Source organism: Ruditapes philippinarum, unplaced genomic scaffold, assembly GCF_026571515.1.
Source record: "Ruditapes philippinarum isolate M1 unplaced genomic scaffold, ASM2657151v2 ctg509_1_1_1_1, whole genome shotgun sequence".
Classification (NCBI taxonomy): Eukaryota; Metazoa; Mollusca; class Bivalvia; order Venerida; family Veneridae; genus Ruditapes; species Ruditapes philippinarum.
This window is the reverse complement of record NW_026859313.1, coordinates 166,134-185,833: the sequence shown is the minus strand read 5'-3', so window position 1 is coordinate 185,833 and position 19,700 is coordinate 166,134. Positions and strand designations below refer to the sequence as shown.

At 31.6% G+C, this 19,700-nt stretch overlaps 3 protein-coding genes across 6 annotated transcripts in view; 1 reads left to right on the top strand and 2 right to left on the bottom strand.

The window, feature by feature from the left end:
• Nucleotides 1–8,339, top strand: part of LOC132756035 (uncharacterized) — a 69,075-nt gene extending 60,736 nt beyond the window's left edge. Inside the window, exons 41-45 of the mRNA XM_060746999.1 lie at nucleotides 19–188; nucleotides 567–734; nucleotides 2,422–2,524; nucleotides 2,843–3,010; nucleotides 3,381–8,339. Coding sequence (XP_060602982.1) covers nucleotides 19–188; nucleotides 567–734; nucleotides 2,422–2,524; nucleotides 2,843–3,010; nucleotides 3,381–3,523 — 752 coding nt within the window. The 3' untranslated portion in view covers nucleotides 3,524–8,339. The remainder of the gene's footprint in view (nucleotides 1–18; nucleotides 189–566; nucleotides 735–2,421; nucleotides 2,525–2,842; nucleotides 3,011–3,380) is intronic.
• Nucleotides 1–19,700, bottom strand: part of LOC132756042 (malonyl-CoA decarboxylase, mitochondrial-like) — a 123,209-nt gene that overhangs the window by 298 nt on the left and 103,211 nt on the right. The gene's annotated exons all lie outside the window — the stretch shown is intronic.
• LOC132756039 (lebercilin-like) overlaps nucleotides 12,649–19,700 on the bottom strand; it is a 31,338-nt gene continuing 24,286 nt past the window's right edge. For all 4 annotated transcript variants that reach the window (XM_060747003.1, XM_060747004.1, XM_060747006.1 and 1 more), the window contains one exon: nucleotides 12,649–18,595. In XM_060747003.1, coding sequence (XP_060602986.1) covers nucleotides 17,393–18,595 — 1,203 coding nt within the window. In that variant the 3' untranslated portion in view covers nucleotides 12,649–17,392. The remainder of the gene's footprint in view (nucleotides 18,596–19,700) is intronic.

Below are 19,700 nucleotides of genomic sequence, written 5' to 3'. Positions count from 1 at the left end.
AGTATTGTTTAATTACAGGGCGTCAATTGGAAGGTATTCATTTTGCGATGACATTCCTGGAAACATGGCAAAAGAAACAGGAGGGTAATGAGCTGGATTACTTAAAGGTCTTTGCTAAGGACAAGGACGTGATCGTCATAGGTGGCGGAGACACGGGCTGTGACTGTATAGCTACTTCTCTCAGACATGTATGTATACATATTTCTAATGACAGCTGGTTTCAGTTGTCACTTTTGGCAAAATCAGTTCTCTTAAATATGTGAAAATTCTGTATAAATATTACAGTATGTAGTGATATCACATGCTAAATTTCTTATATTATTCACTTGTAAGCTAATATGTTGTGAAAGCTGTTTGAATCTTTAATATACATGTAGAAGTTAAAGGTTTTAACCTGTTTTCCTTTATTATACATTTTCGGAGGCTTTTCTTTTATTTGTAGAAGTAATTGAAATTGAGCCAGAAAAAATCTTTGCCAAAAATGAAGTAAATATTATAACTTACCTTTAAATTGAATGAAAGATGTATTTTACCAAAAATTGACTATTTATATCATTATACTACAGGGAGCTAAATCAATTACATCATTTGAGATTTTACCAACACCACCAAAGACAAGAGGTCCTGGTAACCCCTGGCCTACATTCCCTAGAGTGTTTAAATTGGATTACGGACATGAGGAAGTTGAAATTAAATATGGACGTGACCCAAGGATCTTCAACATAGCTAGCAGGGTAAAGTTTATCTTTTCTTACATTTTTACAAATTAAAGGTATCAGTTATACTGGTGAAAAACTAGTCTTATTAAAAAGTGCCTTCTTGTTTAACCTTCTTGTAGTCTTAAGCTATTGGTACAAAATACTTGAGTGAAGTTTTATATAAAGAATGTATATTCCAGACAAAACACGCATTTTATGCTACCAAGATTCAAACATGCATTTGCAAGATAAGAGCACAAATGGTCATTTTTAGCTCACCTGTCACAAAGTGACAGGGTGAGCTTTTGTGATCGCTTTTAGTCTGTCCGTCCGTCGTCCGTCCGTCCGTAAACTTTTACTTTAAATGACATCTCCTCATAAACCACTGAGCCAATTTCATCCAAACTTCACAGGAATGTTCCTTTGGTGGTCACCTTTAAAAATTGTTCAAAGAATTTAATTCCATGCAGAACTCTGGTTGCCATGGCAACTGAAAGAAAAAACTTTAAATATCTTCTTTTAAAAAACCATAAGAGCTAGAGCTTAGATATATGGCATGAAACATCTTCTAGTGAGTGTCTACCTAGTTTGTTCAAATAAAAGCCCTGGGGTCAAAATTGGCCCCGCCCCATGGGGTCATTGATTTTCCCTATATGCATATAGTAAAAACTTAAAAAATCTTCTTTTAAAGAACTCAAAGAGCTATGGCTAAGATATTGAGCATCAAACATGTTCTAATAGGTGTCTACCAAGTTTGTTCAAATAAAAGCCCTGGGGTCAAAATTTGCCCCGCCCCATGGGGTCATTGATTTTCCCTATATGCATATAGTAAAAACTTAAAAAATCTTCTTTTAAAGAACTCAAAGAGCTATGGCTAAGATATTTAGCATCAAACATGTTCTAATAGGTGTCTACCAAGTTTGTTAAAATAAAAGCCCTGGGGTCAAAATTGGCACCGCCCCGGGGGTCATTGATTTTCCTTATATGTGTATAGCAAAAACTTAAAAAATCTTCTTTGAAAAAACCCAAATAGCTAGAGTTAAGATATTAAGCATGAAACATCTTTTAGTGAGTGTCTACAAAGTTTGTTCAAATAAAAGACCTGGGGTCAAAATTGGCCCCGCCCCGGGGGTCATTGATTTTCCTTATATGTGAAAACTTAAAATCTTCTTTGAAAAAAACCCAAATAGCTAGAGTTTAGATATTAAGCATGAAACATCTTCTAGTTAGTGTCTACAAAGTTTGTTCAAATAAAAGCCCTGGGGTCAAAACTGGCCTGGCCCCAGGGGTGTCATTGTTCTTAACTATATGTGTATAGTAAAAACTTTATCTTCTTTTAAAAAGCCCAAATAGCTAGAGCTTAGATGTTTAGCATGAAACATCTTCTTATGGGTGTCTACCAAGTTTGTGCAAATAAAAGCCCTTGGGTTAAAATTGGCCCTGCAACATTGGGGGGTGGGGGTGGAGGGGGGGCCTATATACAGGTGAGCGACCTCAGGGCCATCATGGCCCTCTTGTTCACTATTATGACCAAAGATAAAGGTATAAAATAAGACCAAAATTATGTTTGCTCTTGTTCTTACTACACATGTTTGAAGTGTATAGAATCAACAGATACTTACAGATTGATATTGTTTTGAATTTTGATTTCTAATTTTATTGTTTAAACAACTTTAATGGATGAAACTTTTATAATTTTCGATTGATTTTTGAATTTGAACAGGAATTTTTGGATGATGGCAATGGACATGTAAGTGGAATCAAGACATACCTGGTTGAATGGACAAAGAATGAGACTGGTCGCTGGGATATGAAAGAAGTTCCAGGTAATAATATTGATTACTTTGTAAGAGAATTTCCTGACTATATTGTAAGATCTCATAATTTTCTACCATTTAATAGAATATTATTACCCCTCACTATTTTTGTAATGTAATGTTGGGCTGATGCCTCAGGTAACAGTATTTTCCTTTGGATGATAATTTTACTGGAACTCCCAAACCATTTACGTGTTATTTATATACTGATTGTCGGGCTGAAAGATTAAATTACATTAAAAAAATTTACTAGTTCAGTATAACCAAACAGCAACGTAATGTTATGTTTTTAAATGTATATAAATCACACCATATGATCTATTACAGGCTCTGAGAAGATATACAAGGCAGATTTAGTGTTGCTTGCCATGGGCTTCCTCGGACCAGAGAAGAAAGTGATTGAAGAAATGACATTAAAGATGGACCCACGAGGAAATATACAGACACCAGAAAATAAATACTCCACCAGTGTACCTCATGTTTATGCAGCTGGAGGTATCATTGTTTTATCTTGCTTCTGAAGGCATCATGTTTGCTAACCAAACAGGATTTTTAATTTCACTAATTTCTCTAGTGAAGTAATGGCATTTTAAGTGAAGTTTAATGTAAAATGATTTAAATTAATACAAGTACAAGTAATGCCAACTTTTGTCACCCGTTTAAAGTTATAATTTTATTGTTGAAACTACGTCGTAAAGTATTAAGTTCTTTACCATTAACGACTGTATGCCAATATAACTTATGTAATTACCATTTCTTTGCTTTGAGCGTAGGCTGTATTAGAGGTCTTTTATTATGTATGGACTAAATAAATAAAAAAATTCTAAAATTTGTAGATTTTAAACACAGAAGTTTTTATCTTCAGATTGTAGACGGGGCCAATCTTTGGTAGTGTGGGCAATATCTGAAGGTCGTCAGGCAGCTAGACAAATTGACCTTGACCTTATGGGTAAAACAGCTCTTGCTGGACCAGGTGGTATAGTGTACCAGCCAGAACTGCAGGCTTGATGTAGAAAGAGAACATTTGACAGTACACAAGGGAGATTTACCGTCAGCAGGAGATGTTGAAGCTGAAATATACACAATGGGAGAATATCAAGTTCCATATCAATTGACTCATAAATGGTGTTTAAAGAAAATCATACAGGCGTAATTATTGTATGTGTACTTAAAATATATTACAGTAGGCCTATGATAAAATTAAGCAAATTTTATTATTCATAAAGACAAATAGTAACTATTTAGGCAATTAGATAGAAAAAAAACAAGTGTCAACTGGGAAAAATAAAAATAATTACCCTGTCCATGGAGATAGAGGTAAAAATTAAAAGAGAAATATTGAATATTGATAAAATACTGGATACATCCTAGCCAAATACTTAACTTTAAGAAAAGAATATTAAAAACTTTGTAGGACTAAAATAATGTCATTTAAACGATCTGTTTTTTGTCTGGTGTAAGTATTCTTTAAGGTTCAGAGATGACTGTTAAGGATCAGTAAGTTTGTCATATAACCATGAAACTTGGTTTTGACAACATTTTGGATACAGGTGTCTTTGTATTTTCACTTTCTGTCCAACTGCTTGCTTAAATGTAGATTGTTGGCTATTATTATTTCACTAGACACATAACTAAATTTAATGTTAAGACTCACTTGTAGTTTTCATTGTCATTGAAATACCAAGATAGCTTAGTTCACTCCCAGTCTCAATTGTGCTGATTTGATAATATGTCTGCTAAAACTGTTCACACAACCAAATTGCATGCAATTGCCGAGCCAATTTCATTACTTTGCTTTTATACTTTATTAAGCTTCTTTATTATTAGGAATCAGAATTCTGTTTTTTGATAAATGAAAAAAAAGATGTTCAAGTAACTTTATTTTATTATCTTATTGGAAAGAGGAAAGGCCTGAGCTGTAATTTAATTGGCTTGTTGGAAAAAGTAAAGGCCTGAGCTGTAATTTAATTGGCTTATTGGAAAAAGGAAAAGCTTGAGGTTTAGGTACACCTTGTTTTACATGTATATGCAACTTTTTCAAAACCCTAATTTAAAAAGATTTATATGAATATTGTTTGTGGTTTGTCACATGAAATATTTATATGTCATCACATAGAAGAAAATGTCTCATTCACCAATAAGAAGCTTTTGTAGTTACGTATGTTTGTTGTATTTTTTGGACCAGATATACCTTTGCTTCAGTAAGCTTTACCTGACGAATATGTGAACTTCTTAATATCAGTAAATGAGCCGTGTCACGACAAAACCAACATAATGGATTTGCGACCAGCATGGATCCAGACCAGCCTGCGCATCCGCTCAGTCTGATCAGGATCCATGCTGTTCGCTTACAAACCCTATTACAAGTAGAGAAACGGATAGCAAACAGCATGGATCCTGATCAGACTGAGCGGATGCGCAAGCTGGTCTGGATCCATGCTGGTCGCAAAACCATTATATTGGTTTTGTCATGACACAGCTCAAATGATAAAAGATTTAAACAGTTATGTCATACAGAAGTTTATACACTAGGGAATGGTAACATGATACCATACTCCTTAATAAACAGATTGAAGTCATTAACAATAAATGTCATTGTTAACTGGCACTACTTTGACAAAATATATATGTATAAACCTTATCAAATTGTGTTAAAATCAGAACTATTTAGACACAATACTTTACCAAACTTTATGCAACAGTAGTAGAATCTGTAAATAACTATTGTGAGAAATAATGATAAACTTTTAGATACTTAGATATTGGTCATAGTTAAACCTGGATATAGCATCTAGATATATACTGTAGGTTACAAATATACTTGTATGTGACAACATGTAAATATAATACCGCTTGTTGTGATAGATTATTTGTTTGCTTATTGTTAACATATCATATATAGTTTGTATTAGAGAGGATTTTTAAACCATTGTTGCTGTTAGATTATTGTTATTAAATAGGCTGTTGACGTATCACAGGATTTTTGGTGCATTTTTTGTTAGTTACATAATATTATATGTTCTTTGTGTTTTTGTGATTGTTTGTAAAAAAAAGAAATTTTCGGTACATTGTGTTTGACAGCATTATAAAATCAGGCAAGTGGGGGTGGCATAAATTTTAGGGATTTTTTTGGCCAATTTGGAGCCGGGGGGGGGGGTGTTAGGGGTTATGCTAAACTGACCTGTGACCAAGTCTGATATTATTTAGTAAGTTTCATCTCTTGATTTTAGTATTCAACATTTATTGAACAAGATTTAAAAAGTATTGTATTTCTAAATGACTTCACACATGGAAAAAATCATAACTATATATAATGATAATGTTCTATCTAGGTACCAGAATAAGCCACAAATAATGCATCATGGATGGTACAATGTTATTTATTATGTACTTGGTGTCCTATAGATTAGTATATCCTAATAAAGGAAAATAATGTCATAAAATGATAGTTTATTTTCATCAGTCTGAATTTTGATACTGTATCATTTTCAGGAAGGGTATCATAAATATTCTTATTAATAAGTAAAGCTAAAGTTATGTTAAGATTTATGTTTCTTCTTAGTGTTATTATGTGTTATTATGTTTGTCTTGTATCTATTCAAATTATATCTAAAAGAATCTCTCTCAAGTATTTACTTGACTTTTTATTTTGTGTGATTTTGTTTGTTTTTTCACATATGAACAAATATTATGTCACTTTTTCATCAGCAGAACAGCCATTCAGATATAATTTATCAGAAACTCAACTGCTGGTGACATTTAAAGCTTTCTGCTTACCTTGTGTTAACTTGTGACTTCCAGGCTTTAATACATGTTGCTATAAAGGCAAATACAATTCTGAAATAAGGGTAATGCAACAACCGCAAAGAAAATAACAAATAGAGAAAGTAGATCGAAAAAAATAAACAGGGGTGTGTTTGTCCGATATATACATGTATATACAGTATATATAAGTTGAATGTATATGTTGTTTTCCATCTTGGCAGCAGGTGCTGTCTTTCCATCTATATGTAGTTAGTATATATCTATTGCTGTATAATGTTAATAAATAAGGGTTAAAGGTCATGAAATTGAGTTCAGAGCCCAGTCTAATATCTGTACAGGATGGGTGTATCTAAACCATTCACTGATGATTTGATAACATGTTCTATAATACTAGGCTCATGACACTTTATGTATCACTGTGAAAAACAACCCACACAGAATAAACCATTTCAATCTTATAACAACATACATGTAGTTAATTTGCAGTTACCATACAAAGTAATTGCAAATAAATATACACTTAAACGAGATCATTCACTCTGTAAAGTATGTTTGACTCAAATTGATCCATAGTTTAACCTGATTCTAAGATAACTTGAATGTGCAATTATATACAAGCACCCCTTTTGATCATTGGTTAGAAAAACTGCTGTGCCATACAGTACGATATGGAGCATGCCACTGATCAAACCATGAACCATACTGTATTGTTAAAATAATTACAATATATTGTTTTGCCCTTACTGTACTACATACTGTAGACAATAGTCATGTTGCTGTCTTGACTGGAGTCTTTTTGTATCTATAATAGAAGGATATACCAGTCTAAGACTAGTCACTGGTCTTTGGGCTCAAATTCTTGGACTTCTTTAATCCTTGAGCTTTGCTTGAATGTAGTTAAGCATATTTATTCAAGAATTTGTTTTTTATTATCATCAACTTTTCATCATTTTGATAGTTATTTATGTTTAATGTTTAGAAACAATCTTTTTACCATTGTTGTATAAATCTAGTTATAAATGTGTATGTGTAAGATTTCAAAGAATTTAAACTTAACTCTTGTCCCTCTAAATATCTTAATAGTACTTGTCCATATTTCAATCTGGATAAAACCATTCTTCATTTTTGTAAAAAAAGTTCAAAATATTAACTGATAAAATAATGATCAATGAAAACCATGATCTGACTTGCAGCTGATTTTAGCCTGCACTGATTGCATGGATAGATTCTGTTGCTTTCAGCTACAATGTAAGTTTCTATTGGCATTAATAGGTTATTGACAAAAAATAGCATAGTTATCAAGCTTTATAATATGAAATTTGATTTGTCACAGATATATTTAGAAATGACTATAGTATGGGAAATGTAATAATTGATATTGTCTAAGTCAGTGTTAAAAGATTTGATTTTCAAGACTTTAATAACAGCTTCAACTAATAACTGATGTTACTGTAAATTTAACCAGGGCATAGGTGCACAATTTTAAGCATGTTCCTTGCTTCATCATTTTAGAGTAGAAATTTTTCAAATCTACTTTTTCTTTTGGATTTTTCTTCATTTCCGACTGTTTTTCCTGTTTATAACTTATTTCATCAGCTTTATTTATGTTAGATGTTTAAAGAAGTACAAGATTTTGTTATTCAGATTTTAAGATTTTTATGGAAAATGTCACCTCACAGACATATTGACATTGTTTTGATTTATATTTTCTGAACTTTTTTAAAAATTCACAGTTCACTTGCCTTTGCCACCAATATAGAGCTACACAAGTTTGTACATCTTTAAAGTCTGACCAGCTATCTTATGCTGAGTCACTTATTTTTTTGACAGAGCAATTCCTTGTTGTAAAGTTGACTGTATTTTTTATAGATTGTTCTAGTAATTTGAATGCCATTTTTGAGTTTTGGACAAATGATAACTAAAATCTCTTATTTGTTAATGTTTTTAGTTGAATCAAGCTTTTATTGGTATTTTAAGTATTTACAAAAAATATTAATTCCCTTGTTGACTATATCTACACAATCTGCACTGAAAGAGAAAATAAAATTGATTTGTGAAATATGGTTGCTTTTTATTGAATCCTACTATCTAAAACTCAAATGTTTCAGCAATGGGAAAAGTTGTAACTTCATTTAAATTGCAAGTTGTACTTACTTATGCTTTAATTTTAAATTTAACTTTGTGGTTCTAGAAGAGCTTAAACTCAATATACGTGTACCAGGTATTTAGGGGAATGCATCTTCATCAAGCAATTCTTCATTTTTGCATGCTATGTGTATAACCCAGATAATTGTCTATAAACACGGAGATCATTCACTTGCAATGCTTTGATTAAACTATCATGTCATGGACAGAGATAATAATTTTGTTTCAATTAAAAACAAAAACAAAAAAGCAACAGGAAAATAAGAACAGAATGATGAATTGCAGAATGATCTTTTATTGGGAGATAAAAGTTGTCCAAAGCAAGTGAGCCGGTTACAATTCATCAAGAAATTCCAATTAACAGAAGGTTTATTAAAATGATTTCAAGAAAGTCAAGTTCCTTCAAAGAACAAATTATTCTGACGGAAATACAGTCAGTTTCAACAGAAGAATGCACAAGAGCAACATTACTGCATATTCCCTCGTCAGTTACATGTATTTGATGCTTTGTATTGGTCAAGTCAGTAGGTCATGTATGTGTATCAAATGATATGCTTATTATGCCCCCCTTCAAAGAAGTGGGGGTATATTGCTTTGCATTTGTCTGTCCGTCAGTCCCTAGACAAAATGGTTTCTGAGTGATAACTAAAGAATGCTTAGGCCTAGGAACTTCAAACTTGGTATAATGATTGTTCATGACCAGCAGATGACTCATATTGATTTTGGGGTCAAAGGTCAAGGTCACATTGACATTGTAGGTAAAAACGGTTTCCGATCAATAATTAAAGAACACTTAGGCCTAGGAACTTCAAACTTGGTTTGATGATTGTTCATGACCAGCAGATGACCCCTATTGACTTTGGGGTCAATGGGTTACATGTCAAGGTCACGTTGACCTTGTAGGTAAAAACGGTTTCCAATCAATAACTAAAGAATGCTTAGGCCTAGGATCTTCAAACGTGGAATGATGATTGTTCATGACCAGCAGATGACCGCTATTGATTTTGGGGACAATGGGTCAAAGGTCAAGGTCACATTGACCTTGTAGGTAAAAACAATTTCCGATCAATAACTAAAGAATACTTAGGCCTAGGAACTTCAAACTTGGTCTGATGATTGTTCATGACCAGCAGATGACCCTTATTTATTTTGGTGTCAAAGGTCAAGGTCACATTGACCTTGTAGGTAAAACTCTTTCCGATCAATAACTTGACAACCCATTGGCTATTGACCCTCATACTTGGTAGGTGCATTGGACTTGACCAGAATATGACCCCTATAGTGTCAAGGGGTCATAGATCAAGGTTGCATTGACCTTGTAGGTAAAAACAGTTTCCGATCAATAACTTAACAAGCTATGAGCTGTTGACCCTCAAATTTTGTAGGTGCATTGGTCCTGGCCAGTAGATGACCCCTATGGATTTTGGGGTCAGGGGATCAAAGGTCAAGGTTGCATTTACCTTGTATTTCAAAATGGTTTTCTATCAATAACTGGACAACTCATGGATCCTTGACCTTCAAGCTTTACAGATGCATTGCTTTTGGTCAGAATATGACCTCAATAGTTTTGGTGTTAAGGGGTCAGAGGTCAAGATCACATTGACCTTATTAATAACAACGCTTTCTGATTAATATCCCAACTCATGGGCCCATTTCCTTCAAATTTCACAGTTGCATTGGTCTTGGCCAATAGATAACCCCTATTGATTTAAGGGTCAATGTCATATTGACCTTGTATGTAAAGACTTTTTCTGACCAATAACTCAACAACTCAAAGTTGCCTTGGTTGATATCTTTTTATTAAACTAATTTTTGGTATACACATTTCAAGGTCTTATGTAATATAACAACTTGGTTGTGTTAATGAGGCCTACATGATTCATAAAATTTATGCATATATTATTTGGTAAGATTTTTATAACTTTGCTGCACACAACCTTTGCGGTCACAATTACCTAGTGACTAGTCATGACCAGCAATTAACCCTTATTGATTTTTTGGTCACTAGGTCAAAAGTCAGTCATAATAACCTGATTGCATGACTTATTGGCTGCCGATAGGGGGCATACATGTTTTATAAACATAATTATCTTGTTTGAAATGTATATTATTAGTTGTAAAGATATTTGACAGGTTATATGGCCATATATAAGTAGTTCATAGGCGAGGGTTATATTGCAAACAATTGTTAATATATGGCAATATAACCTCTTAAGAATCTTTATAACAAATTTACAATACAGTCTACTTCCTTTAGTTAAGAAAAAAATGGAATTAATTCGTAAATTGACAGCAGCCATGTATAAAGTTTATATGCACATCATGATTTTGTAATGAAAAGCAACATTTCATAAGTGTAGTATTTTAGATGGATATCTATAGCACATTTGGCAGATGTGTATGATAACATGAAAATAACAGGAAGGTGGCCTATACTAATAAATTGTAGGGCCTCATTTATAGAGGTAATTAATCTCGCCCTCTGGGCTTAACAACTCTAGCCCAACAACCCATCAAATAGCACACTTGCAGTATACTCTTAATTTGTATTGCTAAATAACAAGGGCAACATTGTCGTAAAATACGCCCGTCACAAAAGCTTTTGACAGAGATGTAGGCATTATAGATATGCATATACGAGATATGCTCTGGACAATATCTGGACAATACCTGGATATTTTATCATCTCTAGTGACCTTGACCTTGCCAATATTAACCTAAATTACATGTGTTACACTTGTAGTCCTGACAGTTTTCATTTTGTGTTACTATCCATCAATAAATGATGACTAAATGTTCCAAATACACAAATTCTAAATTTTGTCAATGAGATATAAATTTGCATCTGAAAATCTTAATAACCATATGTTTCACCATTGCAAGGTTGATTAGAGAAGCACCGATATTGTTCAAATTGTCAAACTTAAATTTAAATGAAAATTAGTATTCAAAGCCTATAAATATTGTAGGCTTGCTACCATGCCTTCTCACATTAGTGAATTTGTTGCAATGACATCATCTCAAAATGTTGTTGGTACTTTATACTGAACGGAGACACCAATTCTGAGTATTATTTTAGGTAATCATTATTCATTTGATCCATCAGTAATGTAAGCTACATAAATGCATATGACAGGACTAGAATCAACAGTGGTAAGGACAGATATGCAGCCGGGGACCATACAAGCACAGGAGACAGCAAAGCTCGACTCATAAAATACTGTACACAGTAAGGAAGACAAAACTATGAAAGAAAAATCAATTATGTATAATTTATTATGTATTAAGTTATAGTAAAAAAATAACATTGTTAACATAAATTCCAAAATCAAGGGGAATAATTCTGGAAATAGTCACGCTAGAGTTATGAACCTTAACACAACATGTGTGTAATGATAAGAAATATATGTTTGAAGTAGATACTTTAAAAAGTAAAGAAGTTATAATATTTCTTAAGAAAATTCTAAGTTCAAATAGAGATAAATCTGTAAATATTGCTTCAAGAGTTATGAACCTTGTCACATAAAATGTAATTGATGATAAGGATTAAGTATTTGAAGTTTGAGGTACATACCTTTAAAACAAAAGAAGTTATAGTAAAAAATAACATTTTTCCATTAAGAAAAATCTAAGTTTATTGAAAGATAATTCTTGCAATATTGATGCTAGAGTTATGAACCTTGTCACATAACATGTGGTTAATGATAAGGTACATATATTTGAAGTATGAAGTTGATCCCTTAAGAAATGAATAAGTAACAGTAAAAAATAATATTTTTTAAGAAAAATTCTAAGTTCAAGGGGAGATAAATCTAAAAATGTTGGTGCTAGAGTTATGAACTTTGTCACATAAGATGTGGTTGATGTCTTGATGATAAGGAACATATATTTGAAGTATGAAGTTTATCCCTTCAGAAATAAAGAAGTAATCGCAATAAATAGTATTTTTTAAGGAAAATTCTAAGTTCAAGGGGAGATAAATCTGAAAATATTGGGGCTAGAGTTATGAACCTTGTCACATAAGATGTTGTTGATGATAAGAACATATATTTGAAGTTTGAAGTTGATACCTTAAGAAATGACAAAGTTATAGTGAAAAATATTTTACTGCACCAAAACTTTAATCTAAAATCTGGACGCGGATTATGCCCGATGCCGGGGCGAATAGGACAGCTCTCTATATACTTCCTATAGTCAAGCTAAAAACAACAACACAGTATATGTATATAAATTAATTGTATTTTATTTATACATTATGTCTATCTATTTCTAGTGGATGAGATCTAGAAAAACAAAAAAAAACAATGTGTGATGTGAAAATTCATCAAATCTTACAAAATTTTTTACTTTCCTTACAATTTAATTTTTTTTAAATGCCTACTGATACAAGGTAATATTGTAAAGCTTTCATTAATTGTATAATATAATATGCAAATTTGAACAAAATACAAAAACAGGACTATTCTGAGAGATTTAATTGGTAACTGACCTTTCTACACTTAATATCAATTAAGTATTGTTCAATTTATTCTAATTCCAATAAACAGCAAATAAAACACATCAATTTATAGTTAATTTACCTCTAAGAAGATACAAAGTTATTGACATTCTTCCAAGATGAAGCAAATTAAACAGGTATATAAAGTACTCTTCTGAGGAAAGGTAACATGAAACAAGCTGACTGGCTTAAATCTTTGCATGAATTAAGATTACAAAACTTGTATGAGACAAGCAAATATTACAGGAATTATGGACTTGAATATTTATGACGCTTTATGAAATAAATGCATTTTTCTTCTCTTACAGGAAAATCAATTTTGTGAATAAATAACATATAACTATACTGCTTTACATTCAAACAACACGAATAATTTAAGAATGACCATACATATAATTTAAATGGTCTGTATCATAAACTGTCATATAATAACATCAGGTTGATCAACAATTCATTTCTTGAAAAAAATTCCCCTTAAGCCCTTAACCTGCTATAACTGAAAGTAATTAGCCTTTACCACCAGTACAGATCCAGGCCAGGCTGCATACTTTTGTCAAGTCTGACCAGGCCCTATATTGTTGGTGGCTAAATTTTTGCATTTTCAGCTCTTCTATACTGAAATCCTTTGAGCTTCAAATGGACTGTTCAAAACTCAAATGTAAAACAAAATTTAGCAGATTAAGGGTTAGTGTGGCAGGAGAAAAATTTAGTGAATTTACCTAAAGAAACATCTAAAAGGAATTCTTAGATCCCAATTTTAAACTTGCATGATAAGAATCACTCAAGGGTGTTAAATCAACAATTTAAACATATTGTTACATGTTGAGTCAGAAACCTTACATCCAGACTTTCTATTAGAGTGATTGTATACAATGTATATAAGTGCTAATGGTACAAAGAAATTGATAGTATATCTCATCTGAAATCGAAATAAAAAAAACCCTGAGATATAGAATCAAAATAATACAGTGTATTAATTGAGGCATTGTACCATTTACAATATCCCTGTCATTATATCTCTTTCTATTAATGTTAATGGCAGAGCTAATTTTGTTGTCTTAGTCTTATATAATGATCTCTCTTTGAATAATTTGGTAAAAGGCACTTCACTTTACTGGTAATAAGGATCAATATAACAGTGCTGTTGCAAACTTAAATAACGAGAGTAGCTAAGAGGGGGTTATATTGCAAACAGTCATTTATATTTGGCCAAATAGCCTATTAAAGATCTTTCAAACCAATTTATAATACTGCATAATTTGTTTCTATCATTACAATAGAAAATTGTACATAAATTTGCATCAGCTGGTAGCTGATTATCATTATTATCCGATGAAAATTGATGCTACAAACTGAAACATGCAGTATTATAATTACCCATAAAGAGAAAAAGTAGATAAATTTAGAATTCATTTTTGTAGTACTGTAAGTTAAACATTATTACAGCAGTGTGTGAAGTGGAAAATATATGAAAGATGTGTATGTTTATCAAATTGTAATTCGAAATATCGACTATTTCAACATATTTTTACTGAGAAACAAAAAAAACCAACAAAATAACAATTATCCTTACTGAAGTTTTCCAGATTATTCTAAAAACCATGATAGTCATTTTTTTATACATCATATACATTTACTGATACAGGGTTTAATAAAAACCCTCTATCTATTACAAAAAAGTACAAATGTAAATCTTAACATTATATTATGCCATAAATGACCTATATTAGAATTTGTTCAATCAAGAAACATTTATTATAAATAGTTACATGATTGTTTGATCATTTCTATTGATGTAAAGATCTATATTTATTTATAAATAACTAAATAAATAAATGAATAATGATATAAAGTATACAGTCTTCTATCAGTGAGATAAACATGTATATCTAGACTTTTACTGTATCTTAGTAAAACTTAATTATTTTCGCTAGTATTTTTTCAGTCCTGAAAGCTTGTTCATTTTTCTAAAAGATGTAACATTTGAAACATAAATGTGATTTTGTTCATATTCTGTGGAAATATTATGAATGTATCACAATGTAGCGAGATATATTTCATATTCAATCAAAACAAACACATATTCTCTATACTTTGCTATAACTAAAGCCACTTGTTTAATACTAGCTGATGTCAAAATAGAATTAAAGATATTTTTTCATAATATATAACATGTAATAAGATTTTAACAACTGAAATTAAATTAACAAAAAGATCACATTGCATTCACATGCAGGTAAATTAATAAAAAAAATGTGTTAAAGATAAAACAAATTGGCAAATGAAAATTAAAACTTTGGCATGTCAGCTTGTATACAAATATCTCGTAGATCTCTTTAAAGTAAAATTCAATAAAAACATAAAAAGTGCAACATCATCATGTTTTACAGACAACCCACTGAATACCACTGCACTGACTCCTGGTAAATTCCTTCAATATACAAAAAGGGGACCAGTCTCAAAAATGGAGCTTTACCATTGGCTGATTTCAAATATAATCTCTAAAATAAACCAATCACAAGGCTGAGATTAAAGGAGATCTACTGCTTTAACTCAGTAGATAAACAAGAGCTGTCACAGGAGACAGCAAAGCTCGACTAATAAAATACTGGACGCAGTAAGGAGGACAAAACTATGAAAGAAAAATCAATTATGTATAATTATGTATTAAGTTATAGTAAAAAAATAACATTTGTTAACATAAATTCCAAGATCAAGGGGAATAATTCTAGAAATAGTCATGCTAGAGTTATGGACCTTGCCACACAACATTTGTGTAATGATAAGAAATATATATTTGAAGTTTGAAGTAGATACCTTAAAAAATAAAGAAGTTATTATATTTCTTAAAGAAAATCCTAAGTTCAAAGAGAGATAAATCTGTAAATATTGCTTCAAGAGTTATGAACATTGTCACATAAAATGTAATTGATGATAAGGAATAAGTGTTTGTAGTTTGAGGTAGATACCTTTTAAAATAAATAGGTTAAAATAAAAAATAACATTTTTCTAGTAAATAAATCTAAGTTTATGGGGAGATAATTCTTGCAATATTGGTGCTAGAGTTATGAACCTTGTCACATAAGATGTGGATGATGATAACGTAAATATATTTGAAGTATGAAGTTGATCCCTTTAGAAATAAATAAGTTACAGTAAAAATAATATTTTGTATGGAAAATTCTAAGTTCAAAGGGAGATAAATCTGTAAATATTGGTGCTAGAGTTATGAACCTTGTCATATAAGATGGGGATGATGATAACGTAAATATATTTGAAGTATGAAGTTGATCCCTTAAGAAATAAAGAAGAAACCGTAAGAAATAATATTTTTTGAGGAAAATTCTAAGTTCAAGGGGAGATAAATCTGAAAATATTGGTGCTGGAGTTATGAACCTTGTCACATAAGATGGGAATGATGATAAGGTACATATATTTGAAGTATGAGGTTGATCCCTTAAGAAATAAAGAAGTATCAGTAAAAAATAGTATTTTTTAAGGAAAATTCTAAGTTCAAGGGGAGATAAATCTGAAAATATTGGTGCTAGAGTTATGAACCTTGTCACATAAGATGTGGTTGATGATAAGGAACATATATTTGAAGTTTGAAGTTGATACCTTAAGAAATGACAAAGTTATAGTGAAAAATATTTTACTGCACCAAAACTTTAATCTAAAATCTGGACGCGGACGCGGACGCCGACGCCGACGCCGACGCCGGGGCGAGTAGGATAGCTCTCCATATACTTCGTATAGTCGAGCTAAAAATCTGTTAAGAAAAAAGTGTTATGATTAAAAATGCTTTTAAAATCTTTTCAAATACATACTATAAATATAACTTTATAAATCAAGAGTTATTGTTACAATAGGTCACCTGTAAAACAACAATGAAATGTAAAATGTGCTTTACTAGATTCTTACATGGCACTGGACTAAATTTAACAACCAAAACAAAATAAAGGCAACAAAATATTTATAAAAAAGCTTACACAAATTCTTGTTTGTTTTCTAAACAGTTCTCAATGATTTGTGACATTTGGAATTAAATAATTATAATATACCAGTAATATAAATAAATAGCTAACCATGAAAATTTGGACGGAGTAATTGTAGAGATAAACCTCTGTAATATTTTGTTTATAAAATAATAATCTGAAGCTAAAATTTACTTGTAAGAAAAAGGTCACTTTATATTGCCTTACTACAAGAAGGATAAATAAAGTTTCTATTTAAGATTGCGTTTAAGTTGAACTAAAAGTATAAAGCACTTAAAACTATATGAATAATTTATGTCAATAAATATACAGTATGTAACATTAACTATATCTTATGATCATGATTCGAGTATACACATAATATGACATATAACTGTTTAAACATATCACAGACAGTTTGTAAAAATCACTAACATTTATTGAATTTCACAAAAATTTGACATCTCAACACTTTTCAACCAATCAGAAAGACTGTTACAAAATCACCTCCTCAATATCATCATCAAAATTGTCAATAGCATTTACTGTTGGTCGTGTATGAAAAGTGGTAGTCGGTTGCTTTGGTCTCCGTGGTAATGAGGCATTTGAATGAACTTGAGACTTACGTAAATCCTCGTCATTCACAAATGCACTTCCGCCTCCAAATAATGTAGCTGAGTTCTCACGATTTGTTTTAAACAATGAACCAGACTGTTTGCGATTTGAAATTCCATCGTCCTCCCATGGTAATGTACTATGTGACTGATTACTTTTCTTTGCTGGAGGTTTTGAACTTGAAAATATGTCATTATGTTTAGGACCATCATTGTCTTTAGAACCAAATAATTCTGCCATTAATTTAGATTTTTGCGCTGGTTTCGCTGGAACTGTGCTTGTAGTCTTCGAGTCGTCATCATCAAATAAAGAAAATGTTTTTGATGTAGAAGTAGAGTTTGCAACAGGACGTCTTTGGGCAAACGTTGGGTTATATCCACCAGTTTCAATACTATCAGTGTCCCTTCGACGACCCACATTCGTACTTTGACTTTTATTTACACCAAAAAGTACATTAGCATTATCATCCTTTCTTGCCGGTTTACCTTTATGCAAGTTTTCTATAGGTTTTGAGAAAGTGTAACTCTTTTTACTACTTGCCATTGAGTCCTGACTATCTTCCTTATGCTCGGTAACAAAGAAGCCGTCATTACTGAAAGGATCTTTCTTTTTATCTTTCTTCTGACCTTGACCACCTTCATCAATTTCACGTAATTTCTGTAATATTTCATCCTTTTTCTTTCTCTCTGCCTGTATAGAAACATCATCTTCAAATCGTTTTCGTTCCTCCTCCATTCGTTTACGTTCCTCTGCTGCCCGTCTTTCTTGCTCTTGCCTCTCACGTTCACGTCGCTCTCTTTCCTCTCTTTCTCGTTTTTCCTTCTTCATCCTTTCTCTATCTTCACGTTCTGCTTTCTCCCTCTCCCTCTGTTTTCGTTCCTCTGCATCACGTTTCATTCTGTCTCTTTCTTCTCTCATTCTGCGATCCTCAGCCTCGCGTTCTGCCTGAGCATTCATTTCTCTTTCCCGTTCTTCATATTCTCTTCGTTCCGTTTCTTGCATTTCCCGCATTTCTTCTTCACGACGCTCATCTTCCTCCTTCATTTTGCGTAGCTCCTTCTCTCTCTTCATTTTCTCATGTTGCTGAAATAAATATAATATATATTTGTTATTGAATGATGAATCAACATCTAATCACCTAATAACATATGTTTAACCCTTTTTACAATATATACATTATATACACAAGAACATTAATTGTATATACAAATTGCATATTCACACGCTGGTTGTTGAAACTTTTGCAAATGGTACTAAAGGTTTTTTTAAAGCCATAGCAAAAGCATTAAACATACAATACCATCATTTTATAGCCTTAAAATATTATTTCCCATTTGTATACAAATTTCTGATTTTTTTTTATTTTATTTTTTTTGTAATCAACAAATAATTTTTAAAAATTCTAATTACAGTTTGTTTTTCCTGGCTTTTATGCCGATTTAAAATAAAACTTTGGTAATAACTCAGTATCTCAGTAATATCAGCAATGAGAGACAAGTGACCATTAGACTAAAAGTCCCAGGTCATTGTCACAGAGATATCATGCATTGTCTGAGGTTCGAACCATTGACCCCTGGATTACTTATCTGATGCTCTACTGTTTGAGCTAAAAAGGGCAGACTTCTCATTATTGATATATAAAACATTAAAGTATGTAAACAGGAAAAATAACTGCATTTTTTGTTTTTTTTTAAACAGAAACAAAGTGACTAAATATTTAAGATGTTTCTTTCCATCAATTTCACTTTTAACATTCTTTATTGATATATCTGTCAGTAATGAAGACAGTTTCACATTTTGTGAATTCATAACTTAAAAAAACACAATACAAATGCTTAAAAACATACTTAAGGTGGATTACAGACACTTAAAGCAAAAATAATTTGCAAATTATGCCATATCAAAAAAAAATCAAAACACATGAAATTAACACAAATTTGATAATACACATGTAAGTATTAACATTCAATATCAAGAAAATAAATCACTTCAAAAAAACAATTATATGATAATCAAAACCTGACGACAAAAAGACAATACAATTGATCTTGTTTCCAGATTAGGTCAGTATTTGTTGTTACCAAAATTAGATCTCCAACCATTAGTCTCTGAAGATGTAATAATTATAAGCTAAAGAAGTTTTTCTATACAACTGTAGTTGGTTTTTCCCTTTATGGCTGCCAACTAG